The 26,733-nt window shown below is 34.8% G+C and overlaps 1 protein-coding gene across 2 annotated transcripts in view; it reads left to right on the plus strand.

The window, feature by feature from the left end:
* The first annotated feature begins 950 nt into the window (after positions 1 to 950).
* LOC143258108 (Krueppel-like factor 5) overlaps positions 951 to 26,733 on the plus strand; it is a 42,372-nt gene continuing 16,589 nt past the window's right edge. For both annotated transcript variants that reach the window (XR_013032145.1, XM_076517126.1), the window contains exons 1-2: positions 951 to 1,057; positions 25,413 to 26,161. Coding sequence is in view for 1 of the 2 variants with exons in the window: in XM_076517126.1 (XP_076373241.1) it covers positions 25,945 to 26,161 (217 nt within the window). In the remaining variant the exon portion in view is untranslated. The remainder of the gene's footprint in view (positions 1,058 to 25,412; positions 26,162 to 26,733) is intronic.

The following is a 26,733-nucleotide window of genomic DNA, read 5'->3' on the forward strand; positions in this document are numbered from 1 at the left end:
GAATAAATTTTATTAAATATCTTGGCTTGAAAAGTAAGTGAATATAAATAAATACTTTGATCTTAATATTTTTTTCGTGTTAAATAAATTTTGTTTCCCGCGAATAAAGGATAAATAAAATTTCAATTAACTATGTTTATTTAGGATATTCGTTGCTTCGACTGGATAAATGTCTTAGCAGCATTAGAAATTTATTTCTCAAACAATTAAAGAAATAGTTACTCTAGGCTGTCCGGCATGGCCACGTGATTAGGACACTCAACTCGTTATCTTAGAGTCGCGGATTCGAATTCCGTCACAATAAAAAATGCTCGTCCTTTCAGTCTTGGGAACATCTAAATGTGACGGTCAATCCCACTATTCGTTGATAAAAGAGTAGCTCAAGAGTTGGCGGTGGGTGGTGATGACTAGCTGCCTTCCCTTTAGTCTTACACTGCTAAATTAGGGACGGCTATCGTAGAGAGCCCTCTAGTAGCTTCGGGCAAAATTAAAAAATGAAAAAAGAAGTTTCAGTTATCATGATTTTAAAATAATGACAGCAACACTAGTGGTTTACTTTTTCTAGGTTCGTTCTCAAACTTTGGAAACTGTAAAATAATGTATGTATAAATAATAAAATCAATAGATGGAAATCATTTATTAGATGCATGAGGATCCATTTCTTCAGATCTTAAGATAAAAAAGTAACTGATGGCCTTTGTTCAATTTAAATTGGATTCTTTCGCAAATTTAGTGCAACCTCAAACAGCGTCTATATCTTATTATCTTATCAATTATCGGAAACAATAAAAGTATTGTGAAGAAACAGAGCCGTTTACAAGAAGTCTTGACTAACTGGTTAGGGTCTGTATGTAGGCTTACTATCTTCTAAGGGAGTGCCTTTAAATGATTGTGTAAGCTGTACGTATTATCATACGTCACAACGTGTTATCTTTGTCAGTTGTTTGGAAAAGACATTGGAAACACAAAAAAGCTATTCCTAAGATTACAAAACCTCTTTGTTCAAGTGGCTCAAAGGATGGCCTTTCATCTTCAGGAGCAAACAGACGTACAATAGGTAAAAAATTGTTCTTACGCCTGATGAAGCGTTTTGCTGTTGCAAAGTACTTAAACCAAGCTATACGGTTTTTATGAAGTTTCAAATTCTTACTCTTTTATTGATTTTAGATCCATACACTTAAAAAAATTATAAAATTTGTTTTTTTACGGTTTCCTTCAGTTTGTATCTTTATGTGGGTTAACCAAATGTACAAGCTCTTTAATTAAGGAAAATCTTATTCTGCTAGCCCTAAACATGTTATTATACAATTAACGATATCTGCTTGGAATCCACACTTATGATAAAAAATATACTGATTAGAGCTTTTACCTTAAAAAGGTTTTTATATTATATTCGGGGTACATTTGCACGTGCATGACACCCATTATACCCATGTACAATTTTTACCTTTCTATTTCATGCCTTTTGTCAGCTACGTAGCCCTCGACTTCAGAATTTTTATTTACAATGTCCCTGTACGTTTAGCCTTTATGTTTTCTCCCATTTAAAGTCTCTTATGCATACGGTTTATCATTGAATGCCAGAACACGTTTTCATTACCCGCTTATACAATGTACATAAAAATGTATTTAACTTTGTTTTGGAAATCACCTTGAAAATTATTAGAATCCGGAAGATATAGTGCATAAGTGTATTTTTTTATAACCAACTTCTGATCTATTGTCAGAGGGTTTACTAAGATAGGGTTAATTAATAACAGTTTGAAATGCTTAAAACACAAAAACAACAATATATTTCTATAAAAGCATTTATAGACAACAGAGATAGTTAAAACAAAATTTGCCAATTTCGCTTGAGAACTGACTCCTGATGAATTTAGAGACTTGTATCTGTTGAAGCAACATACTTCGAAAATGTAGCTATTTATTTTCTTACACAAATGAATTTTTATTATTTTAACATTGTGTAATTGTTAAATTTCGAATATTCATAAACTTATAAATCTATGTTAGGCCCGGTATGGCTGGGTGGTTAAGGCACTCAACTCGCAATATGAGGAGCTGTGGACTCGAAACCGTGCCCCACCAAACATGCTCTCCTTTTCAGTGGTGGGTTCGTTACAATGTGACGGTAAATCCCACTATTCCTTAGTAAAGGAGTAGCCCAAGGTTTGGCGGAAGGTGGTGATGACAAGCGACCTTCCCTCTAGTCTACTACTGCTCAAATTAAGAACTGCTAGCCCAGATAGCTCTCGTACAGCTTTATGTGAAACTCGAAACAAAACAAGCCAAACAAATTTCCCTGAAGAAGAAAGGTTCATTTGGTTCATAAGAAACAACATTAAGTTTCACTTATGGTGTAATAAAACGTGGCATAGTTTTTAACCCGAAAACATTTACAAGTATTTTGAATAAAAAACTATTTAATTGCCCAAATTTTCATTTCAGAAATTTTTATAGTTAAATGATTGGAACTCCATTGAACTTTAATAACTCACAATATTCAATATATACACACAAGAACAATTAAAACAATAGTTTTGATCGGTTTGTTCAACAGAAATGTTAAAACTACGTGCTTGCAAAGCACAAATCAAAAGGTTCATTTTGTATTGTTTCAATGCAAAGTTACAGAATGGGATACTTGGATTGTCGCCACAATGGGAAATCGAACCTCAGAGTTTAGAACTGTAAGACAGTAAACGTACCATTGATCCACAAGACTTTGTGTTCAGGGAAAGAGTTATTGCAACGTGACTGTAGAGTCACGGATATGGGAAACTGTCGTCTCTCGATAGTGTTTTCATGTGATTAATTACAAATTACGAAGGAATTCTTCTCGGTCCCCAATAATACATATAGTTTTTAAATATCACAGCATCTTGACTGTTCGTGTCTGCTAGGTTTCCTTTGTTTTCAAAGAAATCAATACGTTCAAGTTAACACACGCTTAAATGTCTTAAGGTACTACAAAAATATTTTTCAAACGCCTTTATGTCCTCACATTAAAAAAAATAATTAAAAACGTAATCAGCATTTGACTTTATGACATCACAACCGACAGGTTTCACTGATATTCACTCCCATAAATAATAAATAGCTCCTGCAAAATGATACATGAAGTCAATAACTTTAAAGCTAATGCTCGATGATTGTTGTCGTTGTTTGTTTTGAATTTCGCACAAAGCTACACGAGGGCTATCTGCGCTAGCCGTCCCTAATTTATCAGTGTAAGGCTAGAGGGAAGGTAACTAGTCATCACCACCCACCGCCAACTCTTGGACTACTCTTTTACCAACGAATAGTGGGATTGACAGTCACATTATAACGCCCCCACAGCTGAAAGGACGAGCATGTTTGGCGTGACGGGGATGCGAGCCCGCGACCCTCAGATTACGAGTCGCACGCCTTAACACGCTTGGCCATGCTGGGCCCTATTGCTCGAAAGAAATATTTATTACACTTCTCATATGCATTGTTGGTGGAAAATGTTATTTTATTTTACATAGCGCAATGTGTGTGTAAGGGTAATGGTCAGTTTCTTTATTGATGGACCGTTATTCTGAATACTTTCATTCATGCAGTAATAAGTAGAAAAACATGGTCCATATATAATTATCCAGAAGTTAATCAAAAACGAAATTCTACTTAGATCCAAAAATTGAAACAATTACACTAATTAAAAACCGTTATGATTTTTTTCAACAACAAACGTCCACTTGGACACATATTCTACGGTCCATTGCTAGAATAGTAGATAGGCTTAGAACAGCCAGTGATTCCTGTTTTTACTCAAAGATATTCCTATCTATCTTAACGCTGCACAACTTTTTCGTTACAAGTAACATTGATAAACGATATCTGTAAGGCGCCTTGAGGATATATGTTACAGGAATATGTAATAACCAAATCTTGAGTCTCGGTTATAAACTCTGCTACTGTTATACATAAAACAAATCACAGCTCTGTTCAGTTCCAGGGGACATGAAGTAGCCTGGTTGTTATGGCACTCGAGTCGAAATATGAGGGGGTTGCTGGATGGATTACCTTCAGTGAACATGCTAGCTATTTCATCCGTGTTATCGTTATAAAGTGATGGTTATGCCGCTGTTAGTTTTGTTTAATACACTCGAATCGTTGTTTATCTTGTACAGTCTGTCGCTGTTAGTTTTGTTTAATACACTCCAATCGTTGTTTTGTACAGTATGTCGCTGTTAGTTTTGTTTAATACACACGAATCGTTATTTTGTACAGTATGGTGTTAGTTTTGTTTAATACACTCGAATCGTTATTTTGTACAGTATGGTGTTAGTTTTGTTTAATACACTCGAATCGTTATTTTGTACAGTGTGGTGTTAGTTTTGTTTAATACACACGAATCGTTATTTTGTACAGTATGATGTTAGTTTTGTTTAATACACTCGAATCGTTATTTTGTACAGTATGCCGCTGCTAGTTTTGTTTAATACACACGAATCGTTATTTTGTACAGTATGGTGTTAGTTTTGTTTAATACACTCGAATCGTTATTTTGTACAGTATGGTGTTAGTTTTGTTTAATACACTCGAATCCTTATTTTGTACAGTATGCCGCTGCTAGTTTTGTTTAATTCACTCGAATCGTTATTTTGTACAGTATGGTGTTAGTTTTGTTTAATACACACGAATCGTTATTTTGTACAGTATGCCGCTGTTTGTTTTGTTTAAAACACTCGAATCGTTATTTTGTACAGTGTGGTGTTAGTTTTGTTTAATACACTCGAATCGTTATTTTGTACAGTATGCCGCTGTTTGTTTTGTTTAAAACACTCGAATCGTTATTTTGTACAGTGTGGTGTTAGTTTTGTTTAATACACTCGAATCGTTATTTTGTACAGTGTGGTGTTAGTTTTGTTTAATACACTCGAATCGTTATTTTGTACAGTATGGTGTTAGTTTTGTTTAATACACTCGAATCGTTATTTTGTACAGTATGGTGTTAGTTTTGTTTAATACACTCGAATCGTTATTTTGTACAGTATGCCGCTGCTAGTTTTGTTTAATTCACTCGAATCGTTATTTTGTACAGTATGGTATTAGTTTTGTTTAATACACTCGAATCGCTGTTTTGTACAGTATGCCGCTATTAGTTTTGTTTAATACACTGGAATCGTTATTTTGTACAGTTTGCCGCTGCTAGTTTTGTTTAATTCACTCGAATCGTTATTTTGTACAGTATGCCGCTGCTAGTTTTGTTTAATTCACTCGAATCGTTATTTTGTACAGTATGGTATTAGTTTTGTTTAATACACTCGAATCGTTATTTTGTACAGTATGCCGCTGCTAGTTTTGTTTAATTCACTCGAATCGTTATTTTGTACAGTATGGTATTAGTTTTGTTTAATACACTCGAATCGTTATTTTGTACAGTATGCCGCTGTTTGTTTTGTTTAAAACACTCGAATCGTTATTTTGTACAGTGTGGTGTTAGTTTTGTTTAATACACTCGAATCGTTATTTTGTACAGTGTGGTGTTAGTTTTGTTTAATACACTCGAATCGTTATTTTGTACAGTATGGTGTTAGTTTTGTTTAATACACTCGAATCGTTGTTTTGTACAGTATGCCGCTATTAGTTTTGTTTAATTCACTCGAATCGTTATTTTGTACAGTATGCCGCTGCTAGTTTTGTTTAATACACACGAATCGTTATTTTGTACAGTATGGTGTTAGTTTTGTTTAATACACTCGAATCGTTATTTTGTACAGTATGGTGTTAGTTTTGTTTAATACACTCGAATCGTTATTTTGTACAGTATGCCGCTGCTAGTTTTGTTTAATTCACTCGAATCGTTATTTTGTACAGTATGGTGTTAGTTTTGTTTAATACACACGAATCGTTATTTTGTACAGTATGCCGCTGTTTGTTTTGTTTAAAACACTCGAATCGTTATTTTGTACAGTGCGGTGTTAGTTTTGTTTAATACACACGAATCGTTATTTTGTACAATATGCCGCTGTTTGTTTTGTTTAAAACACTCGAATCGTTATTTTGTACAGTGTGGTGTTAGTTTTGTTTAAAACACTCGAATCGTTATTTTGTACAGTGTGGTGTTAGTTTTGTTTAATACACTCGAATCGTTATTTTGTACAGTATGCCGCTGTTTGTTTTGTTTAAAACACTCGAATCGTTATTTTGTACAGTGTGGTGTTAGTTTTGTTTAATACACTCGAATCGTTATTTTGTACAGTATGGTGTTAGTTTTGTTTAATACACACGAATCGTTATTTTGTACAGTATGCCGCTGTTTGTTTTGTTTAAAACACTCGAATCGTTATTTTGTACAGTGTGGTGTTAGTTTTGTTTAATACACTCGAATCGTTATTTTGTACAGTGTGGTATTAGTTTTGTTTAAAACACTCGAATCGTTATTTTGTACAGTGTGGTGTTAGTTTTGTTTAATACACTCGAATCGTTATTTTGTACAGTGTGGTGTTAGTTTTGTTTAATACACTCGAATCGTTATTTTGTACAGTATGGTGTTAGTTTTGTTTAATACACTCGAATCGTTATTTTGTACAGTATGGTGTTAGTTTTGTTTAATACACTCGAATCGTTATTTTGTACAGTATGCCGCTGCTAGTTTTGTTTAATTCACTCGAATCGTTATTTTGTACAGTATGGTATTAGTTTTGTTTAATACACTCGAATCGTTGTTTTGTACAGTATGCCGCTATTAGTTTTGTTTAATACACTGGAATCGTTATTTTGTACAGTTTGCCGCTGCTAGTTTTGTTTAATTCACTCGAATCGTTATTTTGTACAGTATGCCGCTGCTAGTTTTGTTTAATTCACTCGAATCGTTATTTTGTACAGTATGGTATTAGTTTTGTTTAATACACTCGAATCGTTATTTTGTACAGTATGCCGCTGCTAGTTTTGTTTAATTCACTCGAATCGTTATTTTGTACAGTTTGCCGCTGCTAGTTTTGTTTAATTCACTCGAATCGTTATTTTGTACAGTATGCCGCTGCTAGTTTTGTTTAATTCACTCGAATCGTTATTTTGTACAGTATGGTATTAGTTTTGTTTAATACACTCGAATCGTTATTTTGTACAGTATGGTGTTAGTTTTGTTTAATACACTCGAATCGTTATTTTGTACAGTATGCCGCTGCTAGTTTTGTTTAATTCACTCGAATCGTTATTTTGTACAGTATGGTATTAGTTTTGTTTAATACACTCGAATCGTTATTTTGTACAGTATGCCGCTGTTTGTTTTGTTTAAAACACTCGAATCGTTATTTTGTACAGTGTGGTGTTAGTTTTGTTTAATACACTCGAATCGTTATTTTGTACAGTATGCCGCTGTTTGTTTTGTTTAAAACACTCGAATCGTTATTTTGTACAGTGTGGTGTTAGTTTTGTTTAATACACTCGAATCGTTATTTTGTACAGTGTGGTGTTAGTTTTGTTTAATACACTCGAATCGTTATTTTGTACAGTATGGTGTTAGTTTTGTTTAATACACTCGAATCGTTATTTTGTACAGTATGGTGTTAGTTTTGTTTAATACACTCGAATCGTTATTTTGTACAGTATGCCGCTGCTAGTTTTGTTTAATTCAAATTCACTCGAATCGTTATTTTGTACAGTATGGTATTAGTTTTGTTTAATACACTCGAATCGTTGTTTTGTACAGTATGCCGCTATTAGTTTTGTTTAATTCACTCGAATCGTTATTTTGTACAGTATGCCGCTGCTAGTTTTGTTTAATTCACTCGAATCGTTATTTTGTACAGTATGGTATTAGTTTTGTTTAATACACTCGAATCGTTGTTTTGTACAGTATGCCGCTATTAGTTTTGTTTAATTCACTCGAATCGTTATTTTGTACAGTATGGCGCTGCTAGTTTTGTTTAATTCACTCGAATCGTTATTTTGTACAGTGTGGCATTAGTTTTGTTTAATACACTCGAATCGTTATTTTGTACAGTATGCCGCTATTAGTTTTGTTTAATACACTGGAATCGTTATTTTGTACAGTATGGTGTTAGTTTTGTTTAATACACTCGAATCGTTGTTTTGTACAGTATGGTATTAGTTTTGTTTAATACACTCGAATCGTTATTTTGTACAGTATGCCGCTGCTAGTTTTGTTTAATTCACTCGAATCGTTATTTTGTACAGTGTGGTATTAGTTTTGTTTAATACACTCGAATCGTTATTTTGTACAGTATGCCGCTATAAGTTTTGTTTAATACACTGGAATCGTTATTTTGTACAGTATGGTGTTAGTTTTGTTTAATTCACTCGAATCGTTATTTTGTACAGTGTGGTATTAGTTTTGTTTAATACACTCGAATCGTTATTTTGTACAGTATGCCGCTATTAGTTTTGTTTAATACACTGGAATCGTTATTTTGTACAGTATGGTGTTAGTTTTGTTTAATACACTCGAATCGTTATTTTGTACAGTATGATGTTAGTTTTGTTTAATACACTCGAATCGTTGTTTTGTACAGTATGCCGCTGTTAGTTTTTTACATACAATATACCCGAATTGTTGCTAGTTTTGTTCTCTTTAGTAAGATGAGTCGCCCGCTGTAGATAACTGTTTCAAACATTAACTTATACACCACAAGCCTTGTTATTTCGTATTTTTGCTTGAGAATATTTGCATCTTACAAAGTGGCTTGAATCAAATAAAAGCTCATTTCGCATAAAAAGAAATCATGCAAAACAAAAAACTGAAACATATGAGTTCCTAAATAGAGAAGAAACATTATAAACATGTTCATTTAGTTTTACAGACTTGATGTTTTATTTTGCCATTAGCTTTATTAGTAGACAGAGATAAATAAACGAAGTACAACGACGCCTAATTTTATAGCTATAGATTATGATTCACCCATTCAAGAAACAGGGAACTCTAGTCCGTTTCGAGTCTGTCTGGACCTTCACTTTTATAATTGCCCTTATGACGCCTTTGAGACTGTTATCCTTCTGTAATCTACAGTAAATTCAACGTTTTGATGAACTCGTGAGAAAACCTACTGATTTGAGTCATATGTTAGTGTTAGGTCATTAAGCAGTCATTAACTGAAGTACTAATAGAAAATTCGATTGTTCTTCTTTACAGAGACGTTATTATTGTAATCTGTTTAACATTAACAGTGAAATAGGTCGTAAGAATCGTCCTCACGCTCACTGAACCTAATCCGTCTTAGTTATTGTGAAAATGAATGGGGGGGTTCGTATAAAAATCTATCGTCCAATCCTTATTTACACATGTTCATCAACATAGAAACTTTACAATATTCGCATTATTACCAAGTCTTGTCATGTTAGTATCCTAATGATCTAGGGACTAAAATATTCGCTTTACAAGTTGGTTTGTTATGTTAGTAACCTGCCCATCAACTGCTTGTTTACCATACGGTTTGATTTGGTAATAGCTATATATTTTATTTAATGGTTGTGACAGTTGACGTCACGCAAGTCGAGTTACTTACTCAGCAGGTACATCTGAAAACAACCGTATAGACGTAATATATAATTCAAACAGATAAGCTAAACGGGAAAGTTTACTTACTAGGGAATAAAAACACCATTGTATTTGACCAGAAGTGACATAATGTCAATGGTCCGAGAAAGGCGTAAGTGCATCCTTAAAATAACCTATTCTACGAGATGTTTAATATATTCTGTCATCTTGTTTTCTGGTATGTTTCTTTTACGTGAAAGACTTACTGTTATGCATAATATTTTTTTAAATTAATGATTTATGGAAACAAAAAACATTATGAACATTACGGTTTAATAATGTTTAGATAAAACTACCCTTCAGAGGTCGCGTTAATGTTTTATTTGTTTTATTTTTAATGCAGATGTATACAACAGACTATCTGTACTCTGTCCACCACGAAAAATAAAGTCCTGGAGTTTAATGACGTAAGACCGTAAACGTACCATTAACCCCCTGGTGTACACGCTAAAATCAGGCAAAAAAAAACAAAAAGAAGTCTTGTTTTGGTTATTTTAAGTCAACGGTTTTGCTAAAGTTAATGACGTAGCTGACAAGATGTATTTAATTGATTGTTACAATTGCTGATTGATTAAATCAGCAACATAAAATTTGGATTGTAATTACTTAGTTTATCTGCTTCTGTTTCTATATATATATATATATATTACAGTCAAATTTACCCCTAGATTTAAAAAAACAACAACAGACAATTAGAGTTTTTTTTTTATAATCTACTTGCAATAATGATTGTAAATTCCACACTTGTGGAATTAATCACATACCACTGTCTACCTGTGACCTACTGCGGGTTTTATTCCTTTGCGAGGGTATTTACAAAATAGAATTTATACGTATGTTATCTACTTTGATTGGTTCACATATTTTTATAAATAATAATTTTGAAGCCGCAGTATTGTGGCAGATACCATACAATACCCTCTGTTATAAAGAACATACCTCTATTATATAGAGCATATTCCTGTTATATAGAATGTATCTCTATTATACAGAGCACATTTGGCCCGGCATGGCCAAGCGTGTTAAGGCGTGCGACTCGTAATCTGAGGGTCGCGGGTTCGAATCCCGGTCGCACCAAACATTCTCGCCCTTTCAGCCGTGGGGGGCATTATAATGTGACTGTCAATCCCACTATTCGTTGGTAAAAGAGTAGTCCAAGAGTTGGCAGTGGGTGGTGATGACTAGTTGCCTTCCCTCTATTCTTACACTGCTAAATTAGGGACGACTAGCGCAGATAGCCATCGAGTAGCTTTGTGCAAAATTCAAAACAAACAAACAAGCGTTTCAATCTGAAAATAAATAGTCTTATACCAGTCTTATATTCACTTCATTGTTCCAGAACTGAGTTTGAAACTTGCAGACTTACTTCTCCAGTCGGGTCTTTGAACGTGTATTTATTGCGGCCTGTTTAAATTAACCCAGGAAATATTATCCTTCTAATGTGCTCATAGTTTGCGAAATATTGTAAAATGCTCCATTCTGAAACCACAAGTTAGAATGCTTTGATTTTTATCACCAGGCTAGAGATAAAATTATTGTTTTATTCTGAATGTTCTAGTTCTACAAGTTTGTTTTGAATTTCGCGCAAAGCTACACGAGGACTATCTGCGCTAGTCGTCCCTAATTCAGCAGTGTAAGGTTAAAAAGAAGGCAGCGAGTCATCACCACCCATCACCAATTCTTGGGCTATTCTTTTACCAACGAGTAGTTGTTATTGACCGTCACCTTATAACGCCCCCACGGCTGAGAGGGCGAACATGTTTGGTGTGACGGGAAATAATTTTTATCATATGAACTAATAATTTGACAAACATACCATTGTTGTTAGTCGTTTAATCATATGTTGTGATGTCTACCCTGGTCTCTGTTATTAAATATACTTTTAAGCATAAATGAGTTTTTCCTTGTTTATTTGCTACGATTCTCAGAGCTATGCAATGGGTTATATGTGATTTCCCTATCGCGGTTATCGAAACTGGAATCCCTATAAGCTTTGAGACTTACCGTTAAGCCACCGGAAGCACATAAATGAGGTACTTCCGTTGGAGAGTGCGCGCTTAAAGAAAGAGATAATTCATATTTCATTACCTCTTTGAATTGGAGAATTTAAAGTTCCAATGACTGGTAAATTTTAGTAATACTAATGTTTCCTTTTTGTTTAATTATTTTATTAAAATCCTTCCAGGGGTGAATTAGAAATTAACATGATTATTATTATTTTTTACGTTCACTAATGTCTTCCTGTAATTTGTTAACAATAGGCTTGTCCTATGGAGTTCGCCTGTTCGGGCTGTGAACCTGAAGATACAAGGTTCGTGACTTGTTGCTGTAAAAATACAATCTGCATTTTGGGTGCGTAGGTACGATATAAGGGTTTTGTTTTGAATTTCGCGCAAAGCTACAAGAGGGCTATCTGCGCTAGCCGTCCCTAATTGAGCAGTGCAAGACCAGAGGGAAGCCAGCTAGTCATCACCACCCACCGCCAACTCTTGGGCTACTCTTTTACCCACGAATAGTGGGATTGACCGTAACATTATAACGCCCCCACGGCTGAAAGAGCCAGCATGTTTGGTTCAACCGGGGTTTGAACCCGCGACCCTCGCATTACGAGTCCAGTACCTTAACCACCTGGCCATACTGGGCCGCGGCATAAGGGTGGCTGACATATCCCATTAATCAGTTAGACAAAAGTTAATGATTATTTCGGTTGACTATCTGCCTTCCTTATAGTTTACCAACTGAAAATTAGGGTCAGATATACGTAGATAAACCTTATATATCTTTCCTGCGAAAAATCTAAAACAAAGAGAAAAATGTAATACGTAACACTTAAAATATATGCATATTATAAAATGTTTCGTAATGAGAAAGTATAGTTTACTGTGAAGGTAAAATAAACGTACGATATGTTAACTGCTGGCTAATTTATCCGACAAAGTGAAATACAGTTCATATAAAAAAACAAAGCAACAGAGAAAATACAGTTATATTTATACTAAAACAGACGTCATACTGTGTGCTTAATTAGGAATGTTAATAAGTGTTTCCCAACTTAAATAAATATGTTGATAGAATTTCACTCTAGGATAAACATGAAAAGTGCATAAAATTCAACCAGAAACAGCTGAGAAAAGCAAAAAACATGTATGTACGACTTCACTAACAAACACACAACTAATAGTTGGTTAAGTTGTATCAAACGAACAGATCCATCTTTAAATCTACTCTCACTCAATATTAACTCTCTTAAATTATTAAAACTAAAACACTCGCAGAGTTTTTTTTTTATTAATATTTACATTTGTACTTCAGAGTATACACGCAAAGCTGCACAATGGCGTTCTGTGCAAAGTCGATCCTAATTTTACTCAATAGACCTCAAGAAAACCAACTAATCAAACTATCGTCAACTCTTTAGTTATTCATATCTGTCCAGATAGTAGGTTTAGATTATCACACTTATAGAGACATCACCCCAACTCTTTAGTTATTCACATCTGTCCAGATAGTAGGTTTAGATTATCACACTTGTAGGGACATTGCCCCAACTCTTTAGTTATTCATATCTGTCGAGATAGTAGGTTTAGACTGTCATGCTTATAGGGACATTACCCCAACTCTTTAGTTATTCACATCTGTCCAGCTAGTAGGTTTAGATTATCACACTTGTAGAGACATCGCCCCAACTCTTTAGTTATTCATATCTGTCGAGATAGTAGGTTTAGACTGTCATGCTTATAGGGACATTACCCCAACTCTTTAGTTACTCGTATCTGTCCAGATAGTAGGTTTAGACTGTCATGCTTATAGGAACATTACCCCAACTCTTTAGTTACTCGTATCTGTCCAGATAGTAGGTTTAGACTGTCATGCTTATAGGGACATTACCCCAACTCTTTAGTTATTCACATCTGTCCAGATAGTAGGTTTAGATTATCACACTTGTAGGGACATTACCCCAACTCTTTAGTTATTCACATCTGTCCAGATAGTAGGTTTAGATTATCACACTTGTAGAGACATCGCCCCAACTCTTTAGTTATTCATATCTGTCGAGATAGTAGGTTTAGACTGTCATGCTTATAGGGACATTACCCCAACTCTTTAGTTACTCGTATCTGTCCAGATAGTAGGTTTAGACTGTCATGCTTATAGGGACATTACCCCAACTCTTTAGTTACTCGTATCTGTCCAGATAGTAGGTTTAGACTGTCACGCTTATAGGGACATTACCCCAACTCTTTAGTTATTCACATCTGTCCAGATAGTAGGTTTAGACTGTCATGCTTATAGGGACATTACCCCAACTCTTTAGTTACTCGTATCTGTCCAGATAGTAGGTTTAGACTGTCATGCTTATAGGGACATTACCCCAACTCTTTAGTTACTCGTATCTGTCCAGATAGTAGGTTTAGACTGTCACGCTTATAGGGACATTACCCCAACTCTTTAGTTATTCATATCTGTCCAGATAGTAGGTTTAGATTATCACACTTATAGAGACATTACCCCAACTCTTTAGTTATTCATATCTTTCTAGATAGTAGGTTTAGACTGTCATGCTTATAGGGACATTACCCCAACTCTTTAGTTACTCGTATCTGTCCAGATTGTAGGTTTAAACTGTCACGCTTATAGAGACATTACCCCAACTCTTTAGTTATTCACATCTGTCCAGATAGTAGGTTTAGATTATCACACTTATAGAGACATTACCCCAACTCTTTAGTTATTCATATCTTTCTAGATAGTAGGTTTAGACTGTTACACTTATAGATATATCACCCCAACTCTTTAGTTATTCATATCTGTCCAGATAGTAGGTTTAGATTATCACGCTTATAGGGACATCACCCCAACTCTTTAGTTACTCGTATCTGTCCAGATTGTGGGTTTGGATACCATTTCTAACTCTTTAGTTACTCATACCTGTTCAAGTAGTGAGGTTAGACTGTAACATCTATGAAGCACTCACTGCCCCAAGTGTGGTGTGCATTTGTGCGGCAACGAGACACGAACCGTGAGCCCTCGGATTCGTAATCCAGTAACACTCATCTGTAGGCCACAACTAGCCCTGTCTGTAGTAGCACGTTAACCTACATATATTTATATATATATATGTGTGTATATATATAGATATATAAATGAGCACTTACTCTTCCAATCATTACAAGTCATTCGTGTTATAATTCCTATATAATTGTGATAACATCTATTTAAAATTAACTTGGCACATGTGTAATGGCTGGCCAACTTTTTAACGTGTGTTTTATTTGGCAAGATGCCAACAACCATATGACACTCTATCCGTTTCATGTTTGTGAGTGTTTATTTAACCTTCTATTTATATATTTGTCGTAGACTGACACAATAACCCATTTGTCGTACGGTTATGGAATACACGTATCTTCGTTCTTCAGTTTCGTCTGATTATCGGTTTGTGACGTCACCCTCTTAATTAATGGCATATACGACTACTGTTTAGATTATTTTTTTTATTAAATATTCATTCTATTTCGCATTTCCTTCATCTAGTTTATTTCTCCGTTAGAATGTAGATTATTATGTGTGTGATCATTTCAGATATTTTCGTCCATTTCGGTTAGCTGAATATCAGTCTATTTTATAATTGTATCTTCACTTAATTAACAGTTATTGTATATAACGAGTCATTTGTGTACGAAATTGTCAGTTAATCTCATGATCATATTCCAGCTTGTTGCTCACATCCTCGTCTATAGTTATATTTAAAAAATAAGGACGTGTTTGATAACTGTCCATTTAGTTCATTATCCTGTCAGTCGGTCCACACATTTCTCTACTTGTCTAATTGTTGTTATCCTAATTTTCCATTTGGTTCATTATCCTGTCAATCGGTCCACACATGTCTCTACTTGTCTAATTGTTGTTATCCTAATTTTCCACCTAGTTCATTATCCTATCGGTCAGTTCACACATTTCTCTACTTGTCTAAATGTTACCATCGTAATTTTCCATTTGGTTCATTATCCTGTCGGTCGGATCACACATTTCTCTACTTGTCTAATTGTTACCATCGTAATTTTCCATTTGGTTCATTATCCTGTCGGTCGGTTCACACATTTCTCTACTTGTCTAATTGTTGTTATCCTGATATATGTCTATAACTTTAAATACGCTATTTGAACCTTATCCACTATATCTACTTTAATAAGGCTGACGCTTCTACTTTATGGTAGGTAATTTTGATAATTAATTTGACTTTTATTTCAATAGTTTGTTTATCGCTGAACTTTCCTTTCTTTTCAGACCTCGCATAATCTTCATTTGACTGCTCTAGTTATCTACTGACCCATTAATTGACAGCAGTATCTATCTGTTCATATCCTGTAATTTACGTCTCAGTAAACTAGACAGTCCTAACTTATGCTGTATAATGCGTCAGTCGACTGATATAAGCTATTTAAATACCATTCAAAACTTTATTATGGCTGTTGTTCATAGGGTTATGTGTTTTGTTTGTCTGTCTGTGTTCCACCTAACGGTCTGTTCATTGTTTCTTGTAATTACTGACATGCCTAAATTAGGTTTGGTTTGTTTTGAATTTCACGCAAAGCTACTCAAGGGCTATCTGCGCTAGCCATCCCTAATTTAGCAGCGTAAGACTAGAGGGAAGGCAGCTAGTCATCACCACCCACCGCCAACTCTTGGGCCACTCTTTTACCAACGAATAGTGGGATTGACCGTCACTTTATAACGCCCCCACGGCTGAAAAGGCGACCATGTTTGACGCGACGGGGATGCGAACCCGCGACTCTCAGATTACGAGTCACACGCCTTAACACGCTTGGCCATGCCGGGCCCTTTTGAGAGAAGAAATGAAAGAATAATTTTGATTTAAGTAAAGTCTTTAGCAGTAGTTCCTAATATCTGTTGGTCTGAGGCTCTCTTTATGTGAATAATAAAGTTTGAGGCTCCCTCCAACCTAAAAAATTGCCCAAAAGTGATTTATCAACTTCAAAAAGAGTAAAAAAAAACACCTGATGAGCTTTAGTTATATCTATGAAATACTTTTTCTATTAAATTGCATATTTGTAATTTAATGTGGACGCTTTTCTCATCAATGCACGTGCATTATAATTAGACCATTGGAAATTTATTATTTTTGGGTTACATTTGAAGACTGCTGGTCAATTAAATACACACTTAGTGTTATGTAACATTATTCAATATTTGTTTTAAAATATGAAGTTACCTCTTAACTTCATTATTAAGATTAATAATAAACGATAAAAAAATGTAGAACTAAATTTTTATTTACAAATTAATATAGAAGTTGAACTAAAATAAAACATAGCGATCCCCCAGAAAAAGCTTGAAGACCCCCCAAAGAGGCTAAGGCTCCAACTAGGAAAACACTGCTCTATAAAACTCTTTTAAATAAAATCATATTGCGAACATTTCTATTATACATTTAGTTGTAGTGATTTTGTAATTTCCCAGAAGAATTATACTTAACTTACACAAAATACACTTGTTTAATTGTCCGGAAACGTTATAATTCCCACAAAAAATACTTGTTAAATTGTCCCACAGAAAAAAAAAAAGATATATCTGCTTGCTCTCTCTTCTTCCCCTGCCATAGACCAATCTTGATAATTTTAGTTTTATTTGAAATTCTTATTTTAATGTTCATTAAGACGTGTGTCTGATGCTAACATCTATCAAGCACGTGCGTGTCTTTATCAGTCTGTTTCTATTACAGCTCAAAATGACTTAATTAGCAAAATGTTATAATATTAAGCATAAGCACAGGAGGCTTTGTGGAAGTGTGTGTTATTTATCACTTTGAAAGGCGGGATTACAGCTGTCATATTTCCACGTGGCATGACCAGGTGAGGTCAGCCGGAGATTGCCCAAGAGAGAGAGAGACTTTACTTCTCATAATTAGGTCGAGAACTGATCTCTCGTTAGTCGTTGTAGTTAGCACGATGGATAATTTGAATACCATTATACATGCCAACACATCAAACGTTAAACTTTACCATCACTATCTTCATGTTAAAACATGGAATTCTGAGGCTAATTTTATAAATTTTGTAATATATGGATAACAGTTAGGTTTATTAACAAATGTTTTTTTTATAGAAACAAAACAACAGTTTATATTAGTAAATATGTAAAAACGGCTGGTATGGGTTGAGAAATTTTTTTATCTACGTATTGAGACCAAGATAAAATAAACAACCTAACATTGTACATTGACAATATAAATAATTTAACAATGCGCACCATAACATTTAATTATCGTGGCCAAGACAATATGAACAGTTTAACAATGTGCACGTGTGAATAGTTAAATTGATTAAGTTTTCAATTTTCACTCCACTTCCCCGCCATTTTGGGTCCATTCTGAGTACCCTTGAATAGGGTTTGTTTTTTTTAAAATTAATCCTTCAGGAAGTTCCTGCTGTTCCCAGCTTTTTCTGCTTAGAAAACTCGGTGCCTTCCTGTTACACCCACGTAGAGAGATATTTATCATATCATGAACCTTGATTTTGTGGTACGAAAAATTCATTTAATAGTTTCATATTAGTTGTTTTACAATCCATGTTTAAGTTTATACATTATTATTTTACATACGTTGTGTACATATATATGAATATATAATCTCACACAATTTTGTCTTAGTTACCATTTTGGAACATATAACAGAACATGGCTTGCTCTGAACATCTAGCTTTGTGTCAGTTATCGTTTTGGAACATATAACAGAACATGGCTTGCTCTAAACATCTAGCTTTGTCTCAGTTATCGTTTTGGAACATATAACAGAACATGGCTTGCTCTGAACATCTAGCTTTGTCTCAGTTATCGTTTTGGAACATATATTTTTGTGTGTTTTCTTATAGCAAAGCCACGTCGAGCTATCTGCTGAGCCCACCGAGGGAATCGAACCCCTGATTTTGGGTTATAAATTCGAAGACATACCGCTGTACTAGCGGGGGAGGCCTATTTGGAACATATAACAGAACATGGCTTGCTCTGAACATCTAGCTTTGTCTCAGTTATCGTTTTGAAATAAATAACAGAACATGGCCCACTCTAAACTTTGCCTTACCTCAAAATAAAGTAAACTCAATGAGGTATAATCCTCTAAGAAATACACTCAGTGACGTACAATCCGCTAAGAAATACACTCAATGATATACAAGTCGCTAAGAGAGAAAAACAAGGAGCACTTGCAATATTGCTAAGAACAATGCATTAAAAGTCGGAGTAAGTGTAGTGAACTTTTAGCTTTATAGAACTTTTCATTTCGGTTCTTATTCAATAATATGCAGGTGAAGATTGTAATGCATGTCAGAATCTGAAAACATCTCCTAATATCAGAGATTGCAACTTCCTAACAATTTCAAACAATCATAGTCTGTAATAAAATTTATACTCTGAACTATATTAATGATCTAACTTATTCCAAAGTTGAAGCACTTTGAAGAGTAGTGTAATTGATTTCAAGTAAACATACCAATGAAATGTGACACGTAGTTTCAGTAAACGTCAATTTCGTTGATCGTGAGACAGAGACAGCACGAGCGTTCAGAGAAACCTCAAATGAAATTAATATGATGCGTCTATTCACATACCAGTGATTTATTTCAGAATGTGTAAGCTACTCTTCTGACACGTTGGTGGATATAATGGAATCCTAAGAAACAATTTAAAAAATCCATTACTAACACCATCAATAAAGATGCACTTGTCAACAGGTCTACCATGTATGCCTTGTAGTGTGATACAAATAACACAACTTGACTTTTAACGTGTCTATTATTTGTAAAAGTAATCTTAGGAGTCAATTTTGAAGTAACGTTTTATGTCATAGAAATGTTTAAAGACATAACATTCAGTAAGCTCAAGGTGGATTTCATAAATCATCAAAGAATACACATCTTTTAAACACACGTTACCAAACGTTGAGTTAAGATTTTTCCATGTGAACACAGACTTGGACTTTACACGATGAAGTACAATAAAGAAAATGTTTCATTTTATTGTTGCTATTCAAAGTTTTAGGTGCTTCAATTCTGTATAAGAGCGTAATGCCAATCGTCAAGGTCATATATATGTATGTCTTATCAGTGTATGAGATTACAAAGAAAGCTTATCTCTGAAAAGAAGTCATTTAAGGCACATAATTTAGCGCATTTACGACATCCTACAAATGCAAAATGTTCAAGTATTTGATGCAAAAAGGAGCCAGGACTAAACCTAGTTCGAAAATATAATAATATATGTATGATCCTATGCAAACTGAGCTTGGTTTAAATACTGAAGAAAAATATACATTTCTTATACTTATCTTGTCTCGAAGGTTACTGTCCACAAAAACAAAGCAGTGCAGTGGGTGTGGTTCTACTTTACGTGGCCCGGCATGGCCAGGTGGGTTAAGGCGTTCGATTCGTAATCTGAGGTTCGCGACTTCGAATCCCGGTCGCACCAGACATGCTCGCCTTTTTTCAGTCGTGGGGGTGTTATAATGTCACGATCAATCCCACTATTCGTTGGTAAAAGAGTAGCCCAAGAGTTGACGGTGGGTGGTGATGACTAGCTGCATTTTCTCTAGTCTTACACTGCTAAATTAGGAACGGCTAGCGCAGATAGCCCTTGTGTCGCTTTGCGCGAATTTCAAAAACAAACAAACCTACTTTACGCGACGGTTCTATGGATACTAAGCCTATCTTTTGTTCTCTTTCAGAGAGAGGTTATCAGAAGTACAAGAGATGTTTCTAAAAGCAATAAAAATCTTATTATGTAGAAGCGAGAAGTGCTTAGTTTTAAAAGTGCAAACTGTATTAAGCAAATTGAAAAAAAAAACATTTCGTCTACTTATGGTCTGTCGTCCAACCATTACCTTAACACAAAACCGTTATGTTTTACTTACAATCCATAGCCGTGAAAATTCAAGCTTTTGCACTAGGAAAGGGCCTGGCATGACCAGGTGGTTAAGGCACTCAACTCGCAATCTGAGGGTCGCAGGTTCGAATCTCCGTCACACCACACATACTCTCTCTTTCAGCCCTGGGGACGTTATAATGTTTCGACGAACTCCAATATTCGTTGGTAAAAGAGTGTTCCAAGAGTTGGCGGTGGGTGGTGATGACTAGTTGCCTGCTCTTTAGTCTTACACTGCTAAATTAGGAACGGCTAGGGCAGATAGCCCTTGTGTAGCTTTGCGCGAAATTCAAAAAAAAAAAAGGTTACTTACGTTTGAAAGCTTGCATATTTGAAGAGATGCAACACAACACAGGTAATATAATAGAAATTGCTCGCCTTGAAAGAAATGTAGAGATTTTTCTCCTGTCTTCCTAAGCGCCTTATGTCTTCAAGCCACAAAATTAATGGAGCAACCTAATAGTATTTATCTCTATGTATTGTTATTCAGATTTTTACAGCCACATTATTTCAGAGTAATTCGTGGTGTATTATTACCAATCACTATATTTATGTTTCTTTACGTGGGTGGAAGATTATCGAACTTCCTTAAGATGTCATTTTATTGATTTCTGTTTGTATGTCACTGATATCTTATGGATTAGCTATCCAGTGGTACAGCAGTAATTTTGCGCACTTATAACACTAAAAACTGGTCTTAGATACCCCTGGAGAACACAACACGGATAGCTCATTGTGCTTACTTACAAACAAACTTATAAATTATTGTACTTAGTTGAGTATAGCTAATATTTTATGTTCAGTAGGCTGTTGTTAATATGTGTAAATTTCGTATTTCACCGAGTACTTGTTGATAAGAGTTTGATATTTCTTCTATAACTTATTTGGTTAGTTTTATTCGCGTTTTTTTTATTTCGTTTATTTACCACAGTTTTGTTGACATGTGTTCTTCAACTGTTGTACTAAACTGGATATTTTCTCTATGTAGCTGTCAAATCGTTATGTTTAGTGAGTATTGTTGGCACCTGTCAGTTCAATTGTTGTATTTGACTAAATATATTTGAAACGTGTGTTTTACATTTCTGTATTTACTTTGGATGTTAACTTCAGAACAGAAATTTAAAATTTTCTATGTATATTACATTTTTCTCCACCTGCTGTTACTGAAGTATTTCTATTTTTTTTCATTTTATTATGACAGTTGTCACTGTATAGTGTGCCCCCTAGTGACACAGCGATATGTCTGCGGACTCACACCGCCAGAAACCGTGCTTTGGTACCCGTGGTGGGCAGAGCACAGATTGCCCATTTTGTAGCTTATTGCCTAATTCCAAAACAAACACCGTATAATATCTGTATTTATTACCGGTACATTTTATATTTATACATAAGCAGGGTTAACATCATCAATGTACATTTATCAACTTCAAATATATATATATATTAGTGAAATTAAATAATTATATTCAAATGAAGTTAAATGTATAAACAAAATCATGAGAAAGGACTACGTTAAAAACAGCAAATCCCAATGATTGATTGTATTATAACAATAAAATTTTCAAGCCATAAACCAAAATATAGTAACGTGAAATAAAATACGCTGCATATTTTTAAAAAGGGCCGTAGGGTACAAGCTACAACGTGGGAATATAAAATGTATCTTAGGTTTTAGAGGTGACTGGGAAAGTAGGACTCACATTGCGGTAAGGATACACCATCTGTCAGTCTTAACCTCCAATTGCGAGTCTCACATGGAAAAATTAAAAATTAGGAGAGCGAGATGTGGGTACTCAAGCCCACAGCGTCCCAGATCTATATCACGCTTCACTGCCTGCGAACAGTTGTGAAAAGGTGATTGCTCTCCCAAATTAAAATAAGAACAAGAAAAGGAAAAAAGATAAACATAAAAGAATGAAAAATAAAAAATAAATAAATAAATAAAAAGAAAATAAGGTACACTGACCATATGGGGGTCAGTGAGATAAAACTTACCTCTTGAAGCTAGTATTCCTTCTCTCCTAATTTCTAATTTTCTTATGTGAGACTAGCGAATTGGAGGTTAAGGCTGATAGACGGTGTATCCCCACCGTAATGTGAGTTCTACTTCCGCAGTCACCTCCAAAACCTAAGATACATTTTATAATCCCACGTTTTAGTTTGTACCCACAGATCCTTTTTTTTTTAATATACCGCGTGTTTTGTTTCATACCAATGTGTTTTGGTTTATGACTATAATATATATATATATATAATACATACATTTTTATAGTCTCGTATTTGTGATATCTTTCTTACTGATATCAGATGTTTCAATATATTTGAATGTGTTTGAAACCTATAATTAATAACGATTAATGAATGCTGATATAATTGATTCTTGAATAAATAATTCGTCCAAGTACATCATGTTCATGTTTTATGTTTCGAATTACACCAGTCCAATATATTATCGAAAAATAAAATTCATAAAACATTCGAACCTAAACCTAACTTTCACAATAACTAACATGCATTACAAATCGTGAGCGAAATTTATTATGTATTCCTACCAAACTTCAACCACAAAACATGTGTAAAAAATATCCTCTTTTGCTGTTCGTGTTTTTGTACAATGTGTGTTTAAAATGCCAAGCAAGTACTTATTAGTGATTTTATTTCACATAAGTTAGCTCGAAGATTTTAGAGCATAAACAATCGAAAATACTTTTAATTATATATTTATTCCCGCAGTGCTTTATATTACACGTATACGTTCAAAACCATACGCTTATCACATGTTAACATGCATTCAGACGTGTTTGCACAATCAACCACGTTTGCCTTCATTACAACTTTACTTTGCAATAATTTAGCTTTGGCTCGTTTCATAGCCTGGTATAAGCATCTTTTAACTACGTTTTTCTTTAATAAGGATTTTATTTCTTACTTTTATGTAAAATCGTATCATACACCGAATTCTCATAACTGTTTCATATTTAGTGCACCATTATAAACACCATTACTATACTTTATTGGTTACTTTATGTGTAACTGCATTAAATAAAACATATACGTGAGTTTCTTTGTCTGATCTGTAAAATTTTCTTCAAACAGACCAGGATTTATCCATCTAATACATACTATTTGCAAGAAATTGCAGCTTAAATGCCTGTGAAACAGCGGTAAGTAGTCGGATTTACAAAACCAAAGGTTCGATTCCGCTCGGAACACAGATAGCCCTATGTAAATTTGCTATAAGAAAACACATACTCTCTACCTTTAGTTGTATCATTTAACCTTGATCATGGATGTTTAACATTTCAATCTTTGCTCAGTTTTCTTTGTTATTTAATTATCTTAACGTCTGATGAAACCAAACTACCTGCCTAGATCAAAACTAAATCTTAATATTATTATACTGCATTTACTTTATAAAAATCATACATTAATTTGTGTTTGTCAATTACTTTGTTCGTCCGATCTTAGCAGACGGATTCGAGGTGGCTCAGAGGTTGGATAGGAATTGTTATTATTTATATAACTTAGCAGACGGATTCGAGGTGGCCCAGAGGTTGGACAGGAATTGTTATTATTTATATAACTTAGCCACCTACAGTGACTTTGGAGCGGCTTGGCATGCTCGCCCTTTCAGTCGTAGGCTTTATAAGTTACGGTCAATTTCACTATTCATTGGTAAAAGAGTAGCCAACGAGTTGGCGGTGAGTGGTGATAACTAGCTGTCTTTTATCTTATCTTACACTGCTAAATTAGGGACTGCCAGCGCAGATAGTCCTCGTGTAGCTTTGCGAGAAATTCAAAACAAACGAACAAATTTCAATAATATTGGTTTGTTTTAGAGTAAAGCCACGTTGGGCTACCTGCTATGTCCACCGTGAACAATAGAATCCCAGATTTAAGTTTTTAGAAGTCTGTAAACTGATTGCTGTTCCATCGAGAGTCCAATAACGTTGGAGTGATTCATTGAAAGAATCAATACCTGGGTCTAGAGTATAACGATACAGAAAGCTTTTACAGCCGATAGTTTTAATTCGTCAATATGCGATTAATTAATTTAGGTTTTTCTTTCCAACATGATTTTTATCTTTATTACTATAATTAAAATAAACTATGTTACCACTTTGTTGTGTCTCGGAACACTGGATAACATAACGTTATGATGTTTTGTTAGTGTAACTAAAGACAAACCATGTTAACCCTCCTGTTATGTTTCCCAATACAAGTTTTCAAAATTTTATGATAATTCGTTACTGTTTGTTTGTTTTTGGAATTTCGTACAAAGCTACTCGAGGGCTATCTGTGCTAGCCGTCCCTAATTTAGCAGTGTAAGACTAGAGGGAAGGCAGCTAGTCATCACCACCCACCGCCAACTCTTAGGCTACTCTTGTACCAACGAATAGTGGGATTGACCGTCACATTATAACGCCCCCACGGCTGAAAGGGCGAGCATGTTTAGCGCGACGCGGGCGCGAACCCGCGACCCTCGGATTACGAATCGCACGCCTTACGCGCTCATTCGTTACTGTAAGAAACTCTATTACTTGATGTAAAGGATATTCTAATAAACTTCTAAGTGCTTTTATTATTTACAGAGTAAGTTGATTATTTGTAAAATAATACAATACTTCAATATTTTTCGTTCAAATCATGTGAATTACAAACACAAGTACGTAAAATTCTGCCGCGAATTAGTGCTTACGTTCTAAAACTTGCAGTTACATATATTCCTGTGCAAAAGAGTAAGACGGAGTTTTAATAAATCGCCTAAATGTAATTTCTTTGTCGTCTAAGTGTAATTTCCTTGGCGTTTTTATGGTATTTGATAAGTTAAAGGTATATTAAATCACAATGAATAATATTTAAAGTAAAGGTATCGATCCTACATTGTATGCCTTGTATGGCAAATTTGCTAAAAGTTTAAGGTATAAAATGGTCTCATCTTTATTTTCAGACAAATTTGGAAATGGAACGCTACCTAAGGGACGAACCTAGAATACATAAATGTAGACAGCTACCAAAGTCTGTTAAAAGCCTGCTTTCACTTTCAAATGACAGAGAATTGTCTTCACGTGAATCTATCTGCGATGAAAGACCGTTGGATCCAAACGGATCTTTCTTCAGTTTCACTTCTCCCTCAGGAAGTGGAAACTGTAGCAACGACAGTGAAACTAGTAGCGGAGGAGAAGACAGGATTAGTGTTTCAGATCTTGACTTGAGTGATCACAATGGTGATAGTGTGACACCTAACGGTCTCAGGAGGAAATGCGTTGAAAGTGGAATGAGCACTGTAATGGATTTCAAGAACAATTATAATTCGATTAGAAACAAACCACTCTCATCACCACCAGGTGGAGGAAGTATTTCAGTGAACTTTCTAACAAAATTAGGTAAATCCCCCTCTTTCGCTTCCGTCCTCACCAGAGAATGCACTCAAGCGTCCTTCAGTTCAAAACGTTGACGTCGGTGACCCTTTACAAGTTGCCATGGCCACAGAAGCTTTATTTCCACGGGATATGTCATCGGCATTTGGTCCACGGATGTTAGCAACTCTAACAACATCAGATAACCTGAGTGATTCTCGTTGTCACATTGAGCTGGTACCAGAAAATAAGAGAAGAATCCATAAGTGCCAATTTAATGGGTGTAAAAAAGTATACACTAAGTCATCTCACCTCAAAGCTCATCAGCGAACTCATACTGGTAAGTTGTTTTTTGATCCAAAGTTCCAGTCACAAATTTAATTTAAAATAACAAATAATTAGCTTTATGTGTGTTTTCTTATACGAAAGCCACATCAGGCTATCTGCTGAATCCACCGATCAGCTTTATTATACAAAGCTGCTGACGTAAGCTACTAGCTATGAGAATGATACTAGCAGAAAAATAAAAATAATTATTTTCTAAAGCAAATGTGTTTTTTTATATTCGTTTTATTTTATTTGTTTTTAACTTTCTAAGCAATATGTAAACGGTCAATGCACAGACGTACGATAGTTACAGTATTCGAAATATTATAAAACTGTTTTTGTCCCTCGAAAAATTTTGAAATTAACCAAACAAATGGCCTGACATGGCCTGGTAGCTAGGTCTTGGGTTTGAATACGTGTCCCTAAATCTCCCATGTGGTCTAGTGGCTAGAATACCTGGCTTTCACTCCGTAGGCCGAGGTTCAATTCAATGGGAATGAACATTTATTTCGTTGGTAAAAGAGTAGCCCAAGAGTTGGCGGTGGGTGGTGATGACTAGCTGCCTTCCCTCTAATCTTACACTGC

This window comes from Tachypleus tridentatus, chromosome 7 (genome assembly GCF_004210375.1).
Source record: "Tachypleus tridentatus isolate NWPU-2018 chromosome 7, ASM421037v1, whole genome shotgun sequence".
Lineage (NCBI taxonomy): Eukaryota > Metazoa > Arthropoda > Merostomata > Xiphosura > Limulidae > Tachypleus > Tachypleus tridentatus.